Source organism: Mytilus trossulus, chromosome 5 (genome assembly GCF_036588685.1).
Source record: "Mytilus trossulus isolate FHL-02 chromosome 5, PNRI_Mtr1.1.1.hap1, whole genome shotgun sequence".
Classification (NCBI taxonomy): domain Eukaryota; kingdom Metazoa; phylum Mollusca; class Bivalvia; order Mytilida; family Mytilidae; genus Mytilus; species Mytilus trossulus.
Window position 1 is genome coordinate 44,807,587 of NC_086377.1, and position 23,933 is coordinate 44,831,519.

Consider the following 23,933-nt stretch of genomic DNA (forward strand, 5'->3'; position numbering starts at 1 on the left):
ATTAGATTTTTATATTTTAACTCAGTCTAATTTTAATTACTTATTTTGACAAAATTGAACCAAACTGGCTGATAAATTTAAGAGTGATTATTTCACGATCTATAAACTTTCATAAGTGATTGAATAAAACAAATCGGATATTATCTTTTTTCTATATCTCATAACTTGTGTCCCGTTAAAAGTTTTTTTTACTAGAAAAGTAAATTCTGGGGAATATAAATTTGATATAATACGGATCGAGTGTTCCTAATCCGGATCCGATATCAGATTACAATATTATTATTCTGAGTCATGCAGACGCTTACGTTTGTTTGGAGTGTTTCCCAAATTTTGTGAATATACTCAATAGTGGATTCACCGCTGCTTAACGAGGTTCTTTCTCAAAGTAAACAATATTTGTGTATATCCCTTTGTGCCTTTCGCTCATATGACTTCCTGAAACCTCGTCCCAACTTTTTGAAAACTTAGACTAACCACTCTGAGGGAGTCTCTAAATAACAATTCATTATGATTATAATAATTTTTGTCAAGCCTGCAACAAATTCATTTGTTGCAAAAGGAAAACATAGAAAGCATAAATTGAGTGTGTGTTGACTGCGGCAGAGGCCACAAATATTAATTAATTCCCTCTGTGTTTTAAGTTTTTGAAAGTTTGATAACTTTGTGAAAGAGTCACATAGGTGTCAAATTCATGTTCACCGATTTGACTCAAATTCTCATCATGCTCATATTTGATTAATATGAGTCAGGCATTACCTGTAAATGGGGACGAAATCTGTATGAATTATTTTTTTTGTAACTTAAATATTTGTTAAAAAAAGAATCGGAAATACTGTAACGTTTCCGATTTTGGTTCTGTTGTTAGGGAGTTTAGTTGTGACGTTATTTAAGTTATGACGTCATATGCAATGTAAACAAAGAAACTCTTTCATCAGGTAACGTTTTTTCATATCAAGGAATTAATAGAAATGAAATTGATATTGCGTTTCTTCCTATTTATAATTGACTGGTAAATATATTTTACTTAAAGATTCATACAAACAAAACCGGAAAAAGGAAGTACATTGTAGATTTCTGCGCAGGTCCGGGATTTCAAAACATGACATAAAAAAAATTGAACGATTTTGAGTTCATTAGTACAATGAAAAATTCAGGAAATTTTCCCGAATTTTTTATTTTATTGAATTTTTTACTGTTATTGGGGACTTCGTCCCCATATTAACAATGTATAAAAACATTTCCAAATTATGAAAAGTCTCAAATAAACAATACACCAGGCATGGGCCTGATAATTTAAATTTGTAGCTTTGTTTCAATTGTATTTAAGTCTAGAGCAGGGGCAGATTTAGAGGGTTTTCCAGGGGGCCCTGGCCCCCCTTTTTTATGAAAAATTTGGTTGACTATGTAGGGAATCACTGAAGCATGACATATAATTTTTATACTTTTTTATTTGTATTTTATAGGAGTCAGTCATTTTTTTGAACATTGAGAAGATACCATGGAGCAGGATGGTTCCAAGACTGATCATGCTGATGATGATAAAATGTGGAAAGATGTGGAAAAACTGGTATGATCAATATCATGAGAGTTTCAGATAGTCATTATAAGGAAAAATACTTATGTATCTGTTCAAACCAAATATTATATAGTATGATTTGACAAGTTTTATATATATATATGTAATTTTTACAGTTGATTTAAAAAAAAATCATACATGACTTGATTCTTTTTAATCTGGGTCCAGTGCTCTGAACTTAACAGTAAAAATGTCAACCCGTGCTATGCCTGATCTTCCTACAGTAAAAGCAACATCAAAAAATTCGAATTATTTTTTACTGTTTGGTGTGAGCCAAGGCTCTATGTTGAAGACCATATACTTTGACCTATATTATAATGATAAAATTGATAAAGGAAATGGGGAATGTTTCAAAGCGACAACAACCCAACCATAGGGCAGCCAACAGAAGAAGGTAACCAACAGATCTTCAATGCAACTAGAAACTCCTGCACTTGTAGGCGTCCTTCAGCTGGCCCCTTAAAAAATAGGTATACTAGTACAGTGATAATGGACGTCATACTAAACTCCGAATTATACACAAGAAACTAAAATTACAAATCATACAAGAATAACAAAGGCAAAAGGCTCCTGACTTGGGACAGGCACAAAACTGCATGTTTATGAGATCTCAAACAATGGTTCATATATTACAAATTGGGACTTGGATAAAGATATGTCTCATTGGCACTCATACCACATCTTTTTATATACAATGTACATCTACAAACAAAAAAAACAATTTGTACCTCACATCACCAAAAAAACAGGAATGTTAAAAACAAGCTATGGTAAAATATTAGCACATATTATGATGATGTTGACAGTGCAAAATATATAATTAGTAAGTAATTTTATGCCCCAGCTGTGGCGGCGGGGGCATTAATTGTTACCCTTTACCTTTCCTCCATCTATAGCTATCTGTCAGTCCCATTCTTGTTTCCACACTTTTACTTAAGTTAGCTTCTACCAAATGTTATGAAACTTATACACATTAATGCTAATCACCACAAAACGCACACCAAGTTTGAATTTCAGTTGCCATTACTTCTACCATTCTGGAGTTGTTTACCTTTATTTATGTGGATAAATTGTAGATTTTTTTTTTCAGTCTCTCTTACTTAGTTGGCCTTATTCAACTGTTATCATGGTTATGAAACTTATGTACACATTGCTCCTGTGGTAATATTCTCCTTTTATTTAAAGCTTTATATCCTTATCATTACGTTGATAGTCAAAGCATGTTCTGTTATTAATGTCATTTTGTCTTTCAGGGGAAAAGATTTCAAAGCAAAGGAAAGCAATGTATATTTCTAGCTGTTGGTGAAGATGGTAATGATGTCCAGAGTTGGTGTACTGAAGCTGGTGATCAGTTCACAACTCAATATCCTAAATGGACAACTATGTTTCAAGATTTCTGCTGTAAGCTATATATTACACTTTCAGGCCATTCATTAGGAGACAATACCTACTTGAACAGAAGCCTGTGTATCTGTTTTTTTCTCTTAATGATTGTTGATTAATATTACGTTCACTCTGTGGGTCAGGATTTTATTTTTTTTAAATTCTTACCAAGAAACTTGTTTAGGAGGAAATTTTGTAAAAAAATATTTCCTGTTTTTCTATATTATACTTATAAAGGGACTTGTTTTTTTGTGTCAGTTAACATTTCATACAGTCTGTATTTAAAGTTTTAAAAATCATTTATTAAGTTCATAAACCATCGTGGATTTTTACCAAATTTAGACAGAAACTGATTACAATCAAAAGATAGCATACATGTACATATCTCAAGTAAATTTTTAATTAATTTTCCCTATTTTTGTTGAGCCTGTGACCATGGTGACCAACATTTAAAGTTGGCAGGACACTTGGTTCCCCTGAACCTTTACAAACTTTTCAAAATCAAACATTTACTAATCTGAGAAATGTACAATATTTTAGTTTATACTGTAAATTCAGAAACTTTTGCGAGGTTTTTATTATTGCAAAAAATGCAACCGAATTGTAAACGCAATTATTTTAACTGGCATTTTGAAATAAACTGTAATTTCTGAATTTACAGTATGCAAGCTTGATTCTTGTTATATGTGAAAGTAGTGGTAAAGTTTATAAATGATATTAAGTGTCAGTTGCTTTAGAACTATTTAACTTGTGAACTTTGTCATTTCAGTTATTCTTTAAATTGATTTTCGTAAATTTTCAGCTTATTATCAGACAAGTGCCTGTAACAAAAAGGGAGATAAAACAATACTTGATCAGTCTGCAGACCAGTTAGGGTTGATATCCAATAGTGGAAATGAAAGAACCAAAAATGATAAAATGCCCAGTACAAATAATACAGTTAGTTCTATGATTACTTCCCTTGATCAAAATGAAGACCAGTTAGAGATGTCCAAAAGCAAACAAGAAAGTACAAATAAAGAAAATGTAAATGGGTCCATGGATGTCTTTGTTGGCCAAGAGTCAGATAACTTGGTAACTTCTGGTAATCATCAAGAAAGGACAGATTCGATTTCTGATACAGTATGTATATATATATATATATAAAATGACTGAATAAATAGTCAACGATAAATCTTACGGGGCGATGGATCATATAAACATGATGCAGTACACTACATAATATAATATATAACAAGTCTAAAAGAATACAACATCACCAAAAACACAATAAAACGAACAATATGTTAGATATTTCGGATAACAGATATCCTTCTTCGGTAATTGCACGATGAAAAATGAATCATGTCAATTCAAATTAAGACTCTATCAAAATCTTGATTTATACAATTTAAGCGAACGCTGGAATAATTTTCAAATTTTCAAACACACCGCAAAGACTACAAAAATATGCCAAAAATTAAAAAAGTTATTTACGATGTGAACTGGCACAACTCTAAATTCCCAAAGGTGTTGACAGTTGAGATGTTAAACAACTGCGTGGAAATACAGTCCCAATAAACAGTCCTGACCGATCTAAACTGGTATGATATTTAAAATATGACAACGGTAGGGCAGTTGCATCAGAGACTGCATATATATATATAATTAGATGTGGTATGATTGCCAATGAGACAACTCTTCACAAGAGACCAAATAGTACAGAAATTAACAGCTATAGGTCACCATACATCTTTCAAAAATGAGCAAATATAAAAAAGAAGATGTGGTATGATTCCCAATGAGACAACCATCCACGAGAGACCAAATAAAACAGAAATAAACTGCTGTAGGTTACCATACATCCTTCAAAAATGAACAAAGCCCATACCGCACAGTCTGCTGTAAAAGCTCTGAAATCACAAATGTAAAACAATACAAACAAGACAAGTAAAGCCCTACTTTAATAAAAATAAGTAGGGCTTTAGTTGTCTTGTTTATATTGTTTTAGGTCTTGTTTTTATCTTCCATAAACACCAAATTTACCCAAAGTGAATGTATTTATCGTAATTGCAATATTTAGTTGATATAAAACCCTTTCGATACATTTTCAACTGTCCAATATATATGGCAATTACAAAATTGACATATATATATTTAGAAATGATCAGTAATATTTTTCACAGGGTTTTCTTTTCAATTACTTGAAAGTTTAACTATGTCATTAAAACGTTCTGCTAATTTTACAGAGTTATCTCCCTGTAGTGTTAGGTACCACCTTAAATGATATTTTTATTGATTTTACATTAATTTCAATGATTTAAATTTTCAGAATGAAATGGAGTGTGTTAATGATGTTGAAGATGATGACACAGATGATTATACTGTTAATGATGAGCCTCCAAGTCATAGCTCTGCAACAGGTAATGATATAGAATGTCCAGGGTAACAGAAGATCTTTTGACAGACAAAAATGTCATTTGATAAGTGCAACCCAATCTATCTTTTTCAACAATCTTTACAGAGTAACTGCCTCCCCCCTTTCCCCTCCTCCCCACTTTTATTTTTGCTTTTTGTGAATATTATGATAGATTAAGAGAAACTTTTTTAGGAAAAATTTCCAGATGACAAGATCTTGATAGAATTTATATGCATTTAGGGGCCAGCTGAAGGACGCCTCCGGGTGTGGGAATTTCTTGCTTATACATTGAAGACCTGTTGGTGACCTTCTGCTGTTGTGTTTTTTTTCTATGGTCAAGTTGTTGTCTCTTTGACACATTCCCCATTTCCATTCTCAATTTTATGTTTATCTAGTATAATGTAGACAGAATCAGAGTTGGATAGAAAATAAGAAATGAAAAATGAGAACAACAATTGAAATAATTCCATGCAACTGGAGGACTTTCTTTGATTTTACTTCATCACGACACTTCAAGCCTAATATTTGAAAGACAGCGATGTATAAGAACCAAAACAGTGGAAGAGCTATAACAAAAAATAACTTAAATAACAGTAAATTTCAAAAAATGATTTCCATTTTTATACGACCGCAAATTTTGAAAAAAATTTCGTCGTATATTGCTATCACGTTGGCGTCGTCGTCGTCGTCGTCCGAATACTTTTAGTTTTCGCACTCTAACTTTAGTAAAAGTGAATATAAATCTATAAAATTTTATCACAAGGTTTATGACCACAAAAGGAAGGTTGGTATTGATTTTGGGAGTTTTGGTCCCAACATTTTAGGAATTAGGGGCCAAAAAGGGCCCAAATAAGCATTTTCTTGGTTTTCGCACTATAACTTTAGTTTAAGTTAATAGAAATCTATGAAATTTTGACACAAGGTTTATGACCACAAAAGAAAGGTTGGGATTGATTTTGGGAGTTTTGGTTTCAACAGTGTAGGAATAAGGGGCCACAAAAGGGCCCAAATAAGCATTATTCTTGGTTTTCGCACAATAACTTTAGTATAAGTATATAGAAAATAATGAAATTTAAACACAAGGTTTATGACCATAAAAGGAAGGTTGGTAATGATTTTGGGAGTTTTGGTCCCAACAGTTTAGGAATAAGGGGCCCAAAGGGTCCAAAATTAAACTTTGTTTGATTTCATCAAAATTGAATAATTGGGGTTCTTTGATATGCCGAATCTAACTGTGAATGTAGATTTTTAACTTTTGTCCCTTTTTCAAAATTGGTCTACATTAAGGTCCAAAGGGTCCAAAATTAAACTTCGTTTGATTTTGACAAAAAATTAATCGTTTGGGTTCTTTGATATGCTGAATCTAAAAATGTACTTAGATTCTTGATTATCGGCCCAGTTTTCAAGTTGGTCCAAATCGGGGTCCAAAATTAAACTTTGTTGATTTCATCAAAAATTGAATAAATGGGGTTCTTTGATATGCCAAATCTAAATGTGTATGTAGATTCCTCATTTTTGGTCTTGTTTTCAAATTGGTCTACATTAAAGTCCAAAGGGTCCAAAATTAAACTTAGTTTGATTTTAACAAAAATTGAAATCTGTTGGGTTCTTTGATATGCTGAATCCAAACATGTACTTAGATTTTTTATTATGGGCCCAGTTTTCAAGTTGGTCCAAATCAGGATCTAAAATAGTTATATTAAGTTTTGTGCAATAGCAAGTCTTTTCAACTGCACAGTATTGCGCAATGGCAAGAAATATCTTATTGCAAAATATTGTGAAATAGCAATTTTGTTTTTAATTAGAGTTATCTTTCTTTGTCAAGAATAGTAATCAAGAAATATCTAATTGTAAGATTTTTTTTTATTTGGAGTTATCTTTCTTTGTCCAGAATCAACTTAAATCTTTGTTATATATACAATATACAATGTATATTCACTTTTTACTACCAACTGATAAATTAAAATAATCTTTACCATTCAGTGATAACAAGCAGTTTTTTTACATCTTAATATTTTATGATGTATTTAAATGAGTAGTTATTGTTGCAAACTCCATTAGAAATTTTAATTGAGATTAGTTTTGGAATAAGGGAAAGGGGGACGTGATTAAAAAAATTGGGTACAATTTTCTCATTTGAAATTTCATAAATAAAAAGAAAATTTCTTCAAACATTTTTTTGAGAGGATTAATATTCAACAGCATAGTGAATTGCTCTAAGAGAAAACAAAATTTTAAGTTCATTAGAACACATTCATTCTGTGTCAGAAACCTATGCTGTGTCAACTATTTAATCACAATCCAAATTTAGAGCTGAATCCAGCTTGAATGTTGTGTCCATACTTGCCCCACCCGTTCAGGGTTCAACCTCTGCGGTCGTATAAAGCTACGCCCTGCGGAGCATCTGGTTTTATTTTGCTAATTAACAAGAAATACATAACTTTTTATGTCCCATTATGGGCATTATGTTTCTGGTCTGTGCATCAATCTGTTCGTTCGTTCGTCTGTCTGTCGCGTGTCAGGGTAAAGTTTATGATGAAGTTGAAGTCCAATCAACTTAAAAACTTAGTACACATGTTCCGTTTGATATGAGCTTTCTAATTTTAATACCAAATTAGAGATTTTTCCTCATTTTCACAGCTCACTGAACATAAAATATGATAGTGCAGATGGGGCATCCGTGAACTGGGGACATTATTTTTTTGTCCTGAACCAAAGTTACAAACATCCGTCAGGAAGAACTATTTTTAAGTTATATTGAAAATGACATGGCAAAGAACTATTGATTAGTTTTTCTTCTTATTTATTTCAGGAAAAATCACAAAGAAAGTGACAGAAACAAAAAAGACTGCAGATACTCTGAAAATCAGAAATTCTCCAAGACTAAGACAATCAATGAAAACAGGACCTAAAAAGACTTCAAGCTATGAAAATAATCCAATATTGCATAATATCAGAACCAGGGGTTCTATCAAGGTTAACTTGTCCGAAATAAAAGATTCCTCCAAGAGGTCAAGAGGTCAAATTAAAGATAAACTTCCCAAATCTTTGACATCCTGTGTAGTTAAACTTGAAAATCTGTCTGAAGGGAGTTTGAAAAATGGGGAAGGAGTTGACAAAATTTGTGAGAATTCATCAGTTTCAAAGAAAAGAAGGAGAAGTAAGGATGGAATTGAAAAGAGTTTGAGTGACACAGAGAATGAATTGCAGGCAACTGATAGTTGTACCAGGAAGACAGCAGTAAATAAGAAAGATCAGATCAGCACACAAAGGAATGGAAATGCAGACATGGTCTCTACAAGGACCAGAAAGACAGCAGATGATAAGCAGGAACCAATTAAAACAATGCCCAATGAGGTTATTAAGGATCTCAACCAATACTTAAATCGTAAAGAATATATTTGTGGAGTATGCTCAAATGAGTCTAGCAATGCATTCAGCTATTACAACCATGTCAAAAACCACAGAAACTACCAGCTTTGCAAAGTTTGTGATGTTATGGTACCATCTAACAATGAAACAATAGAAAAACACCGAAAGGAGTTCCATAAAGATGATTTATTCTTCAAATGTCCCAAATGTAACAAGAATTTTAAGAGTAAACTCCAATTGAAAACTCACTTCCCGTCTCACAATTCCGATGTTAAATATCTGGAACGTTTGGTTGACACTACTAGCAGCAAAGTAAAGGTGATGTCTAAAGAGCAGGAGCGTTTTACCAAGATGCACCCAGATTTGCAAGAAATAAATAAATATTTAAATCGGACTGAATATGCATGTAGTCTCTGTTTCAATGTGTATAATAATTCCGTTAGTTACTACAATCATATAAGGTCTCATAAAGATCATCAGCTCTGTAAAGTCTGTGACACGATGATTCCTTGTGGTGCTGGAAAAATGGAAAAACATAGAAAGGAAATTCACGGAGACGATTTCTTATTCAAATGTCCAGATTGCGACAAGAAGTATAAAAGTAAGCTTGGTCTGAAAACACACTTTATTCTTCACCATGCTGATCAGTCAGTGCGATTCAATTGTAAAATCTGTAAAGCCTCATATGGGAATGCGTCAATGTTGAAAAGGCATGAGAAAATACACACGTTTGACCATTCCTGCTTCATTTGTCATGAGAAAATAGAAACAAAATTGAAACTGAAACAGCACATGTTAGAAGCACATTCTTTCCATTTCTGTATGACCTGTAGTCTCTACTTTGTTGATAGTTTGGAATTAGAAGAGCATGAACAAACTCATTTTAATTCAAATTCATCAGATGATGATAATGAACCTGCCACAAATTCTACTTCCTTTGAGGAGAGTTCTTCCTGTATGCCACTATTAGAGAAAGAAAATGTTTCTTCGGATATGGAACCAGTAGAAAATGCAAGTAACCATAGCAACATACAGGAAGTTGTTGTTGACAAGGAGAAAATGTCCACCGAGGCTGAAGTTACAGATGCAATAGAAAGTTTGATAATTGATTTGACTCCCGAGTTGTCAGACATGCCGAACATCAGTGTAGATGAAATTGAAACAGCCAAAGATGGAATCGACCAGATAAAACAGAAATATAATGAAAATCTCGATAAAAAATGTAAATTTTGCGGAAAGAGGTTCAAGCATGAAAATGCCTTAGATAGACATGTAAAGCTTCATAACAATAAAGCTAAATTCACATGTGTCCACTGTGGACAGGTATGTAAAACTGATGAGACATACAAGCGCCATCTACTGGTGCACCTGCCAAACGCAGAGAAGCCGCAGCATTGTGAGAAATGTGGAAAAGGTTTTGCAACATACTCAGCTCTGAAGATCCACTCGTACACTCACTTTGACAAAAATCACTTCATGTGTGAGTTTTGTGGAAAAGGGTACAGGGATCCTAAAATGCTGAAAGTAAGTATTAAAGTGAAGAGATCAATCAAGCATAACATTAAAATGAACTAAGGTTAAATATGTGGATAACTATGTGGGTTGAGGGCGTTGATGTCTTAAAAAGATAACTACATAAACTAGGTGGGTAGCCTGAAAACTGGAAAATATAATGCATTATAGTGTGAAAAGTTGCTCTGATACCCATCACCCATGTATTATTAATACAATGTGCCTTCCAACCCCCCATATATTTTTTTCTGGAATAGCCCTATTGTTGAAGGCAGTACAGTGACCTATAGTTGTTAATGTTTGTGTCATTTTGGTCTTTTGTGGATAGTTGTCTCATTGGCAAGCATACCACATCTTCTTTTTTATACTAATTAGATTAAAATGGATTTATCAATATTTTATCAAAATTTGAATTTGCTCTAGGCCTTTTTAGCTTTTTGGGATTTGGGCATCACTGGTGAGTCTTCTGTAGACGAAACACGCGTCTGACGTATATACTAAATGTAGTCCTGGTATCTATGATGAGTTTATTTAGCCGAGGTTTGCTTTCACACCAATTTTGACAAACATGTTTTTGATCAACCTGCTGGGCGGTCTACTTTTACGCGATCAAAGAAATAATCCCATAACATTTTAATCAATCGAATCCAGCTGCTAAAATTGTTTACCACATGTTGACATAATCATAGATATCTATGACATAATCAAATTGTCCACTAAAGTCAAAATATAGGATACTTCATAAACATCCATACTTTGCCTATATTTTTCAACCTATAACGAATAAAGTCCTAAACTTTTTCGGAAATACCGATTTTTATATTATTTTCATGAATTGGGAATTTATTTTCACAAATATTTTTTGGGGCCGCTTGCCGATTTCAGGGCCGTCAAGCAGCCCTGAACTATATAGTGGAATCATCCCTGAAACGTCTTGTAATAATACAATCTCATGTAAGTACAGTTTCTCATAAATGTAGATTATGATGAAACATTATAGTTATAAATAAAGGCAACAGTAGTATACCGCTGTTCAAAACTCATAAATCCATGGACAAAAAACAAAATCGGGGTAACAAACTAAAACTGAGGGAAACGCTTTAAATATAAGAGGAGAACAACTACACAACACTAAAATGTAACACACACAGAAATGGACCAAGCATCAGACAAAATTCGACGAAAATAACAAATATAACATCAAAACCAAATACATGAATTTGGGATAGACAAGTACTGTGACACGTCTTATCGCAATGTGAATTTACACTCATATTAAACAGGATTGGCGTTGAAGGAATTTATATTAACTTATATATATCTCCAGAGAGTTTATTGAATTAACTTACTGCAATATTCCAATTTCTTGGTATAATCTTGAGTAAGCATGGTAAGTGCAAATCCTCATAAACAACTAAACAGATATAAATAAAATTCTTAAAATTTTAAAAAGCTTAACAAATTATATTGAATATTTAAAAGTTTTGAAAACTATTTCCTTAATTTAATTATGCCTAGTGCTTCCCTCTTAAACATCTAGCTGTATATACAGCAAATATTAATAAAATTCCTAAAATATCTGATAGCTGAACAAATATTATATCAGATAGTTTATGAACATCATTTCCTTAATTTGATAATGCCTCAATGTATAAAAAAGAAGATGTGGTATGATTGCCAATGAGACATCTATCCACAAAATACCAAAATGACACAAACATTAACAACTATAGGTCACTGTACGGCTTTTAACAATGAGCAAAGCCCATACCGCATAGTCAGCTATAAAAGGCCCGATAAGACAATGTAATACAATTCAAATGAGAAAACTAAATGAACGAAAAACAAATATGTAACTCATTAACAAACGACAACCACTGAACTACAGGCTTTTTTTTTTTTTTTTTCAGATACACAGAAGAAAACACACTGGAGAATATCCTTATCATTGTGCTGTTTGTGACAAAAAGTTCAGAAGCTGGGACTTACTGGCCATGCATAAGATCACCCACAAATCAGACCCTGACGTTATCTGTGATGTATGTGGGAAAACTTTCTCCCACCGCATAAGATTGGCCGCACACAGAAAACGACACACGGACGAGAAAAAACATAAGTGTACTCTCTGTGTAAAAGTATTTAAAAATCCATACAACCTCCAACAACATTGTATTTCTATGCATGTAGAATATGCCAAAAGTCGGGGATGGAAAATGCATGAATGCAAAGACTGCAACAGACTTATAGCCACAAAAGAACGTTTCCGTCGCCATGTAAGAACTCATACTGGAGAACGTCCATTTGGATGTGAAATTTGCGGCAAGCGGTTTGCGGAAAAAGGGAACTTAAATTCTCATATGAAAATACACAATGATGATAAACAGTTTGAGTGTATATATTGTTCCAAAAGGTTTATACATAATCGTACATTAAAAAAACATCTTTTGATCCATGAAAAGCCTATACCTGAGAACACCCTTGTTAACCGTAGTGGATACACCCCTGATGAGCTACTAGCTATATCAATTGTTGCAGATTCAAATAATTATGTTTTGCAAAATAATCCATCTATTTCATTAGCAGGACAACAAACAGTGACCGAAACTAGAAGTTATAATTTAGAGATAAACAAAAACCTGGAACAGAAAACTCATGCATCAGTTCAGTCTGAAGATAAAATGTTCATTCAGCAAGCTCAGCAAGTAGACATACCTGTCGAGGCCATTCAGAGTAATGATAGTGGTTGGAGAGATAAAATTAGACTGATGTACAACTGATGTAAGGCCAATACAACTGATTTATATATATAATATGAAACGCTGATATGTCACTGTCTGGTCTGATGAGTCTTATGCAGAAGAAACCTGCGTCTGGCTGACTTGATTATAATTCTGGTACCCTTGATAACTATTAACTAACTGTGCATTTATTCATATTTTATGTGTATCAATTTTTGTTGATTGAGGAAAACTTGCATTTTTGTAGATGTTTGATTTCATGGTTTTGCTTATCTCCGCATACATTCCTATAAAACATATGTATTACTATAAACATTTGAATTTGTGGTTCAACTGTACCATGAAACCCATGAAAATTGGTATCTAATGAAGAATGACGAATGTACAGTATTATACCATTTGTTTACTCATTTGCAAACACAATTTTGTGTATATTTAAATTTTGTTATTTACACTTAAATTGAAATACATGTAATATTTTTTTAATTTATATTATGTAGATAGGTATAGTTGATAACATAAATTTTACAGATAAAGATACATGTATTATATACTATATACTGAGAAACCATAAAAGTTCTGTATATATATATATATTTGTATTAATCAAAACTTTTATTAACTTTTAGTGGAAAATAACTTCTAGTATCAAAAGAATGTAGCTTTAAATAACATCAAATGAAATATTAAAGATCAAAATATATGAAAATCTTAAAAGGTTACATACAGTACACACAGATAAATTTGCTCTAAAGACTTTCATTGGACTTAAAAAAATGATGTCCCTCCTATTCAAGGTTGGCAAAAAAGTGGTCAATACTAGTATTGACCATGCCAGTGGTAAATACCGGTATTTACCGGGAAATACTGGGAAATACTGGGAAATACCGGCAAATACTGGTCGATTGAAATTTTGAGTGGTCATTACTATAAAAACCACTATCTATTTGGTCAATTATAATTACAATTAATAATTAATTTATATAGAGAGTGTTCAAATCATTTTTAATGCTTTCATTTTTAATTCTATTGTAAATTCAAACAGGAATCTATATTGATTAATGTGAACATAATATTATAGTTAAAGGATAAACATTTTTTGTCCCTACTTCAAATTTTCATTTCCAGCAAGAAGAAGGTTTTTATCTCACAGTTAAATAGCTATAGACAGGAAATAATTTATTGTTTAGGGGAGTCTTCAAATATCAATTTTATTACTTTCAACCCATGTACTGTCAACTTTTATTGGAGGCTATTGTTTTAGTAATTAAATTTTCACACCTAGCAATGCCAGGTGATAGGTAAAAAGACCCATGTAACTTCATTTGCCTGTAGTTTTATTTACCTTTAATTTTAATTACCTGTAAAATCATACATTTTGAATAAAAATTCATTAATTTAAACATGTTGAAATAATATATAAATTTGTATATATTTATATATCTTAAGTATGTAATATCATAATTCATAAAAACTAAATTTTAAATCAGTGACAGTAAGAATAAGTGTTATAAATGTATAAAACATATCAAATTCATTAATTTTATAAGCTGACAAATTATATTTGACTTTTTATCAAGATTTTACTTCAATTAATAGTAGAAACAATCATGAAAATTTCAATTGACCAGTATTTGCCAGTATTGACCACTTTGGGAGTATTGTCCCGGGCAGTAAATACCGGTAAATACCACTGGTAAATAACGGGGGTGGTATTTACCGCCCAACCTTGCTCCTATTGGAGATTATAGCAATTACAGGAATAGGAAATCAGACTGTTGTTTATTGCATATAATTAGAATTTTATTTTGTATCACATAATGTATGCCTAGTATTATGATCACTTGAATTAATCTTTCATTATCGTGATTATTGTTGCTACTGTAAATTCAGAAATTATGCAATGTTTTTATTATTGCTAAAAAATGAGACAGGGTTATAATCGCAATAATTTAAACTCCTGTTTTGAAAAAAAAGATTATGAATTAGATATGATTTTTGTCGAGCCTTTGACTTTTGTCAAAAAAGACATAGAGATCCTACATTCCGTCTTTGTCGTTGTTGGCGGCCACAAATATTCACTCTCTGGTTAAGTTTTCTTGAAATTTTAATAACTTTCTTAAACTATCCTGGATTTCTACAAAACTTGGACTGAAGCTTGTTTATGATCATAAAATAGTATCCAGAAGTAAATTTTGTAATTTTCTGTATTTTACTTGTAAATGGACTTAGTTTTTCTGCGTGGATGCATTACATTCAATGTGTGGTTAAATTTTTTTGATAACTGTCCTAAACTATCCTAGATTTGTACTTAACTTGGATAGAAGCTTGTTTATGATCAAAAGCTAATATATAGAAGGAAGTTTTGTTAAAATTTTGTACCTGTTTATCAGTGTTTTAATTATAAATGGACTTTGTTTTTGTTCCAGTTAACATCTCATACAATCTGCAGTTAAAAGTTTTTAAATAAGACATTTATTAGATTCATAAATTATAATGGATTTTTGCCAAACTTAGACAGAAACACTTACAATTAAATGATAATAATCAAGAGAAATATTTTTAAAGAATTTTCTTTATTTTTGTTGAGCCTGCGATTAACAACAACTCCTTACACATTTTATTCTCAATATTGCAAAGATAAAAAAAAAAAAGCATTTTAGTCTCAAATGACAAAATCGCAATAATAATTGCAAGCAATAATTTCTGATTATACAGTAATCAGTGATAAAAAGGTTGAAATTCTGACGTATTTTAAAGTGAATATGAATGTATTTTTGTTTCCTGATTTTTTTACTGGATATTTTTGATTATACAATGTATTGTTTATTTAGGATATGTTGTGATTGTTGACATTGCTTTTGACTTATCATAATAAACTTTTGAATTACACATTGCTATTTTTTTCTATCAAGGGGTGAATTTTTTCTAGGGGCAACAAATCTTAGTATTTATTGAAATAATCAAAAAATTATTAACTTGGAACTATGTCTAAACTTACACTTATTGCCATGAGCATGATGAGTAAAATGTTTTTAGCTCACATGTTTAACTCCGCTACATTCTACCCAATAGCGGAGCCTTGTACTTGTTATTAGTTTATGTCCTTTTTGTTTTTTGGTAAATTGTTTTGGTGTAGATTTAGTCCTTAGTTTTTGTCGAGCCTGCAACTTTTGTTGCAGAAAGCTCGACAAGGATAGTGATCTGGCGGCGGCGGCGGTGTTAGCTCACTTCTTAAAAGCTTTATATCTTAGAAGGTGGAAGACCTGGATGCTTCGTACTTTGTATATAGATGCCTCATGTTACGAACTTTCCGTCAGTCACATGTCCAATGTCCTTGACCTCATTTTCATGGTTCAGTGACCACTTGAAAAAAAAGTTCAGATTTTTTGTAATGTTGAATTCTCTCTTATTATAAGTAAAAGGATAACTATATTTGATATGTGCATATCTTGCAAGGTCCTCATGTCTGTCAGACAGTTTTCACTTAAACGTGACCTCATTTCATGGATCAGTGAACAAGGTTAAGTTTTGGTGGTCAAGTCCATATCTCAGATACCATAAGCAATAGGGCTTGTATATTCGGTGTATGGAAGGACTGTAAGGTGTACATGTCCAACTGGCAGTTGTCATCTGACCTTGACCTCATTTTCATGGTTCAGTGGTTATAGTTAAGTTTTTGTGTTTTGGTGTGTTTTTCTCATACTAAATGCAATAGGTCTACTATATTTGTTGTATAGAATGATTGTAAGGGGTACATGTCTAGCGGGCAGATGTCATGTGACCTTGACCTCGTTTTCATGGTTCAGTGGTCAAAGTTTTTGAGTTTTGGTCTTCATATCTACTATCTACATATCTATAAGTTAAAAATGAAAAATTCCCTACATGTCCAGTATAAATTTTGTACTTAAAAGAGTTATCTCCCTTTAAATGGCTTATTTGAAAAAAAATCATTCTAAATGCACAACTATGCGGTATTTGTTAAAACATTTTCGATAATGCAATGAATAACTAAGTTTTCTTTATATAAATAAACAGTGTGACCAATAAATTGCAAATCTGTCTCCGAATTTGCAGATTTGGGCAAAATAACCGATTATTTATTGTGATTGTACAATTCAAGATGGCGGTATACCCCTGAATTACCTTAACGTGGCTATGGACATAATACTGTAGTTATGGACATGTTTATTAAGTTATGACCATGTAAATGTGGTTAAGACTGGAACGAAAAGTTGGGTGTATTAATCTTCCACTACACAATTTAATTAGCTGAGGAACATGCCATAAACGAGGAAAAGATAAATCTCTGCTGCTAATTTACATTCTGTATGTTAAGAAGAAAAGGAGAAATAATGTTTCTAAAATGTTTGAGAGCAATCTTGCAGTAGATTGAGAGTTTTCAATTCGAATATGTATATAACATTTGATTATGACTGACTTTTCAATTAATTCAAATTCAACATCAGAAATTTATTAATATCAGAAAAAATATTTCAGCTATTATGCAAAAAAGTGCAAGACAAGAAGGTCAGATACAACAACTGACAAAAAACATTTCGGTCCTTATCAGCGCTGACAGACAATTTGATTTATTAGGTAAGTACCCAAGCAGTCTGGATCGATATTAAAGCTAGCATTGCTTGTTAAAAAGTTGGGATTATAATAAGCCTATGTTTAAGTTTAGGTTAAGAAAGTAGGGCAAACCTACATGTTACACTAAAAGGTTTTGGATTGTGTAAGGGTTAATGTTAGGTCAGAGTTATGGGACCGGGGTTTAGACCCCTTGACATAAATTTATTCATAATTTGAGCGAAAGGTAAGAGATCTTTCAATAATGCCCCCCACCACCCCAAAAAGTAAAAATCACTTTTTTTTTTATTTACGTGAGGGGGTCGGGGTGACACGGTGTGCTCGTTTTCTCAAATTTCTCTTTTTTCTCCTAATCCCATCTTTGTTTTTTCTGTGTATATCATTACCCTACTTTTTATAATCCTATTTCCAACATCCCAACTTCAAGTTTGTAACCTCAATCGCCCTCCCCCTAATATACCACTTCGAGGGCTACTTGCAAGATTCATTTTTGGAATATAACTAAGCTAAATTTCATTCAGTTAGACATGCAATTGTAAAGGCCTTTCTCAACTACTCTTACTTTGAACATCTTTTCCACCATTTACACAGCTGTAGCGAGTCGAATAATTTTGTAAAACTATAGTTCTCCGATCAATTATCTTTCATATCCCATTTTCCTTGTGATTTCAATTTTTTAAAGTATCTTTTATAATATTATATCATTCTTGGAAGTTCATAATATCGTGTTCCATTATCAAACTCCGAAAACTGCAAAATTTATCACAAATATTGATATCACCGTTTTCAGCCATGATCTTAAAATTGCAAATCAGTAATCAGATTACACGCGCCCCCTTGGTGCTACTGAAGATAATATTACACCCACTTCCGAACGCACATTTTATGACATGTGCATTACAATGGCCGGACAAATAGCCCTGACACTATTCGTTCGGCTAGCCGGACAAATAGCCACTCCGTTCTTTAAACGATCCACAGGTGATAGAATATAAAATACTCGATAATTATATGTCTAATATCACGACAAGGATGAGTAAAGGTATATACCGGCTTTCATAGAAAAAAAAGAGAGAACAACATTGTTTTTGTCTAAACATCGATCGGAAGATTTTGATGCCAAAAATCATTTGAAAACTTTTAATTCCGTTATTTAAATACTAATTGTTTCACATTCCAATGTGGATATAAGGACCTTCACTCGTTCAGCATGTTCAAGTGGATCAAACTGACAGCAGAAAAACATGGACCCAACGACAAATCTTCTTTTTCTTCCAATAATTTACATCAAACCACCTCTGGTGTATTATCGTAAATTCGTATCATATAGCATCCGTATTAAAACAACCGAGTCAGCATCTACTTCTTAGAATATTATAGCTCAGTATATCAAGTGCTGTAGAAATTATATATTTCAAGGTTCATGATGTGTACCCTATGGCTAAAATGGTTGCATTTTCACCTCAACATTTAGATAGAGTACAGACAAATCTGTGCATCTCGAAAAAAATTAAGGCATAACATGCCATATATAAATAGAATGCAATTGCTTTGTCATCCAAACACAGAGGCAATGGTTACTTTTATATCAAATGAATGGCTTAAATCAAAAATTCTCAAATAGTGTTATTGACTCATAAGACAATGCTTAATTTCACAGCAACAACTAAAATGTGTTCCATGACTGAAGTTATAAGCACCACTATGAATCTAGTGTATATAAACTTTTTATTCCTGTGGTCATACTGCTATTGCTCTTGCTATCCTCCCATCGTATTGAGTTTTATACTTGTTCTTCTGTAAGTATGTATGTCCTTCTCTTACCTCTGTACACCCCAAAATTCGTTTCTGTTCTCTTTCTTTAGTTTGCCTGAATCAAATTGTATGAAAGTTATACGCAATGCTTATAACCACAATACACAAGTCAAGTTTGAATTTTGGTTGCGTCACTTACCATTTTAGCGTTTTATGCTACTTTACAAATAGAAAAGTTGCTGAAAACATTAGTTTGTCTTAACCATATGTCATGAAAATTATACACAATGTTCATTATCACAAACACCGATCAAGTTTGAATTTTGGTGGTGATAGTTAAACCGTTCTAGAGTTATGCCCTTTTACATATTTATGTAAAAAATGCTGAATATTTTCGTTTCAGTTATCTATCTAGTTCGCACAACCAAATGTTATGAAACTTATACACAATACGTTACCATAAAACCAAGATCAAGTTTGAATTTTTACTGCTCTAAGATTGTGCCTCATCACAAATGGAACCAGATGCTTTGCAGGGCACAGCTTTATACGTCCGAAGAGGTCTTAACCCTTAACAGTTGGGGCAAGAATGGTCAAACTTTCAATCTTGATACAGCTCTGAATTTGGATTGTGATTAAATAGTTGACACAGCATAGGTTTCTGGCACAGAATGAATTTGGTCTAATGAACTTGATATTTTTTGCTTTTGAGCAATACACTTTGTTGTTAAATATTATTCCCATCAATGTATACACAATGCTTAGTACCCCATAACTCATACCAAGTACAAATTTTGGTAGCGGTGCATTTGCAGTTCTTGAGGTGTGACCCTTTATAACGTTAATGCTAGCTGGGGCATCATTTGTGTCCCATGGACACGTTCCCTATTTTTGATCAAAGCCTTTAATATAAATCCACTTTCATTACAGTTGTACCGGGTTACTGTTACTGTAACTGTCTTATTTATATAAAAGGATGCGGTATTTTTTGCAAAGAACCAATGCTATCTAAAAGAGTTCAAAGGAGGAAGATGTATTAATAACTATAGGCCACCATACGGTCGTCAATAAGAAGAAAAATTTGGACCATATACGTGTAGTAAGCTATAAAAGGCCCCGATATGAAACATGTTGAATAATTCAAACAAGAAAACTTACGTGTTAATCAGTAACAAAACATTTTACTAAAAACAAATATGAAGGACCTAATCCAATAGAAAAATACTAAATATACAGGCCCTTGAAGTTGATATGGCATGGGAACATAAAGAAATTAACAGAGCTTTCTGTATATTTCATTATTTTAGATCTACAGTTTTAGGTTGCAACAGAAAATATCAAAACATTTTATGACAAACATGTAAAAAAAAAAAAGATTTTTGATAATTTCTGACGAGACATTGGTTTAGTTTAGAACATCAAAGTTGTGATGAAATACATATTTGAAATAATACACGTCTACAACCTTTTTTGTAAAAAATACACAGCTATAGTTGCAAACTTTCCAGCACTTTGATTATAAAACTTAATGAGAAAGGATTTCCAATTTACCTGTAACAAAACAGTAGCTTCGTTGTAAGTAGCAACCCTTGAACAACACAATAAAAAAGATGAACAACCTATGACGTATCGCATCAACTGACATTTATATTCTTATATAAAGGGACCCTTTATATCCTTCTGTTCGGTGTAAGCCAAGGTTCCGTGTTGAAGACCGCACTTTGCACTTTAATGATTTCCTTTTATAAATTGTAGCTTGGATCAAGAGTAGTATCCATGGTACTCCTACCACATCTCCTTATATCTATCAACAAATAACTGACTGAATTAATGATTATTCTAAAATATCTTTTAAACAGTTAAGACTCTCGGCTGCGATGCTGGATGGAAAATGTTCATGATAAGTTGTTATTATTTTGAATTAGAATCAGTGAAGACTTGGAATGATGCGAAGGTAAGGGAGCTACAATTTGATTTATATATGTGTGTATTGGGGGTGGGGGTGGTTGTTTTGAACAATTTTGGAATAGATTACCTTAGCTGTATTTGGCAAAAAAATTAGGAATTTTTGGTCCTCGATGCTCTTCAACTTTGTTTGGCCTTTTAAACATTTTTTGAATCGAGCGTCGCTCAGGACGAGTCTTTTATAGACGAAACGCGCGTCTGGCGTAAACATGAAATTTTGATCCTGGTATCTTTGATGAGTTTATTGTACATACTGATTATCCCACTGGGTCGATGCCACTGCTGGTGGAGATTTATTTCCCCGAGGGTATCACCAGCCCAGTAGTCAGCACTTCTGTGTTGACTTGAGTTATCATTGATATGTTCATAATTATAAATTAACTATAAATTAACTATAAATTAACTATCATCTATGATGAGTTTATTCGTAGGCTTGCGTGTTAGTAATGTTTTTATCTTTGCATGTTTCATAGAATGACTGTCATAGCAAAGGAGGATACCTTGTAAAAATTGACAACGCCGTGGAGAATTGGTTTTTAAAATCTTACTTGCAAACTGGTGAGTTATGTTTAGGAAGCTAGAAGTGGTTATTTATATGAAGACAGAAATTACACGTAGATGTCATTCGCTTATCTTCCTAAAATGACAATGTGAGCTTTTGTCAACACATGGCGCCTGACATATATCCTGTTACTAGTACCATTATCTTGCTTTTGTTTGCTTTTATGTGGAAACTATACTAAATAAAAAAAAATTACACCATGGATACAAAAGGGATATTCTAACTCATTAATCGAAAGCGCTATAACAAACAACAGTATACAAAATACAACATAGAAAACTAAAGTATGAGCAATACAAACCCCACCACAGAATATAATACTAACGTTATTGGCTCTCACGCGTCTCCCCTTTTGAATCTGTTTTGGCGAACACTTTTCGCCGAAAGAGACTTTGCCACTTACACATGCGTGTTGGGAGTCATTACACCGGAGTGCTCTATAGGTATGTTAAAGCGCAAACGCTGGTGTAAAAGCTTATAAGGGGGAGATAGTTCAAGTTCTCCGAAAGAGAAGGCAGATTCTGCTCCAAATGTTGTAAAATTAGGGAGGAAGAGGACGGAAGGTGGTTTTCTTAAGAAAATTTTAGCATAATTTTCGTCAACTGTGAAACATATTCCATATTTGTCAACCAACACGTGTCGGACTCCTTTAGTTTTTTAATGATTTTTTTAGTGATTTTTTTTTATTGTTTTCAAAATTTAAATATTTGAATATTTTTGATGGTTATATACGTTTTCTTTTGAAAGAAAATGAGTTTTCATTACATTGTGCGAACAAAACGATTATTGAAAGTCTTAAACCAATTAGTAACATATCATCTCATATATTAAACAATGTGGTTTATCAACAATTTTAATAAGAAAATATTAAAGAAAGGTTTCTGTTCCTTTTAATAGATAACAAAAAAGAAAGCGTTTGGATTGGAGCAAATGATAATGCACAGGAATCTAATTTTGTCTGGGAATCCGACAATACATCTCTTACGTTTACTGACTGGTATACTGGTGCACCTAACAATGATGATCCAGGCGAGGATTGTGCATCCATGCATTTTTTTTGGGACTACAAATGGAATGATTGGGAATGTTCAATGTTATTTCCCTACATTTGTGAGAGACAACAGTGATCATCACATTCCTCACAACTCGGCTGATTCCGTGCCTTCATGTTACGGATAGACGGAGAGTGGCGGATACACACGAGGATTGCCGATCATGAGCATCGGTTACTGTGGATTCATTTATTTTTGGGGGATACCAGTTTCTGTGGATGTAGGAAAACTAACATATGTTCATGGATATTTTAATTTGTGGTTATACCGAAGTCTGCATACAAGACTAAGGATAATTTGTTATTCACATTATTAACATTTAATTTTAAAGTACCAACTAGTACCAACGAAATCCACGAAAATTGGCATCCAACGAATAATAGAAGTAGCGAACTCCCAATTTCATATTCCGGTTTGCAACTACACGTTCATTATATTTATATCACATCTTCAATATCATAAATATTTAACAGTTTGTGTTTTTGTTTATATTACTCTATCCTCTTAATTTGAAATGAGTATTTATGCAACGCTAGGGAATACAGAGATTTGATAGTAATTTGAAAACTAGAGGCTCTAAAGAGCCTGTGTCGCTCACCTTGGAATATGTGAATTAAACAAAGGAAGCAGACAGTTCATGACAAAATTGTGTTTAGGTGATTGTGATGTGTTTGTACATCTTGTACAAATTTACAAATTTTATGAAAATTGTTAAAAATTGATTATAAAGGACAAAAACTTCTTAGGGGGTCAATTGACCATTTTGGTCATTTTGACTATTTTTGATTCTTAAATTGCTGTACATTATTGCTGTTTACAATTTATCTCTATCTATAATAATATTCAAGATAATAACCCAAAACAGCAAAATTTCCTCAAAATTACCAATTTAGGGGCAGCAACCTAACAACGAGTTGTCCGATTCATCTCAAAATTTCAGGGCAGATAGATCTACACCAGATAAACAATTTTACCCCGTCAGATTTGCTCTAAATGCTTTGGTTTTTTAGTTATAAGCCAAAAACTG

General features: G+C 32.6%; 2 protein-coding genes across 3 annotated transcripts; both read left to right on the forward strand.

The window, feature by feature from the left end:
* Positions 1–281: 281 nt before the first annotated feature.
* On the forward strand, positions 282–15,871 carry LOC134718879 (zinc finger protein 728-like). Of its 2 annotated transcripts, none has more exons than XM_063581711.1 (7): positions 282–385; positions 1,464–1,567; positions 2,830–2,977; positions 3,762–4,081; positions 5,271–5,361; positions 8,170–10,253; positions 12,152–15,871. In XM_063581711.1, the coding sequence occupies exons 2-7, from the start codon at positions 1,499–1,501 to the stop codon at positions 13,016–13,018; spliced, it is 3,579 nt and encodes a 1,192-aa protein (XP_063437781.1). In that variant the 5' UTR covers positions 282–385; positions 1,464–1,498; the 3' UTR covers positions 13,019–15,871. The 2 variants fall into 2 exon arrangements, with proteins under 2 accessions (XP_063437781.1, XP_063437782.1); XM_063581712.1 differs by having other exon boundaries at positions 293–372.
* Positions 15,872–17,483: 1,612 nt separating this feature from the next.
* Positions 17,484–23,381, forward strand: LOC134719680 (perlucin-like protein). Its single transcript, XM_063582655.1, has 4 exons — positions 17,484–17,578; positions 21,187–21,281; positions 21,766–21,850; positions 22,752–23,381. The coding sequence occupies exons 1-4, from the start codon at positions 17,485–17,487 to the stop codon at positions 22,979–22,981; spliced, it is 504 nt and encodes a 167-aa protein (XP_063438725.1). The 5' UTR covers position 17,484; the 3' UTR covers positions 22,982–23,381.
* The last annotated feature ends 552 nt before the right edge of the window (positions 23,382–23,933 follow it).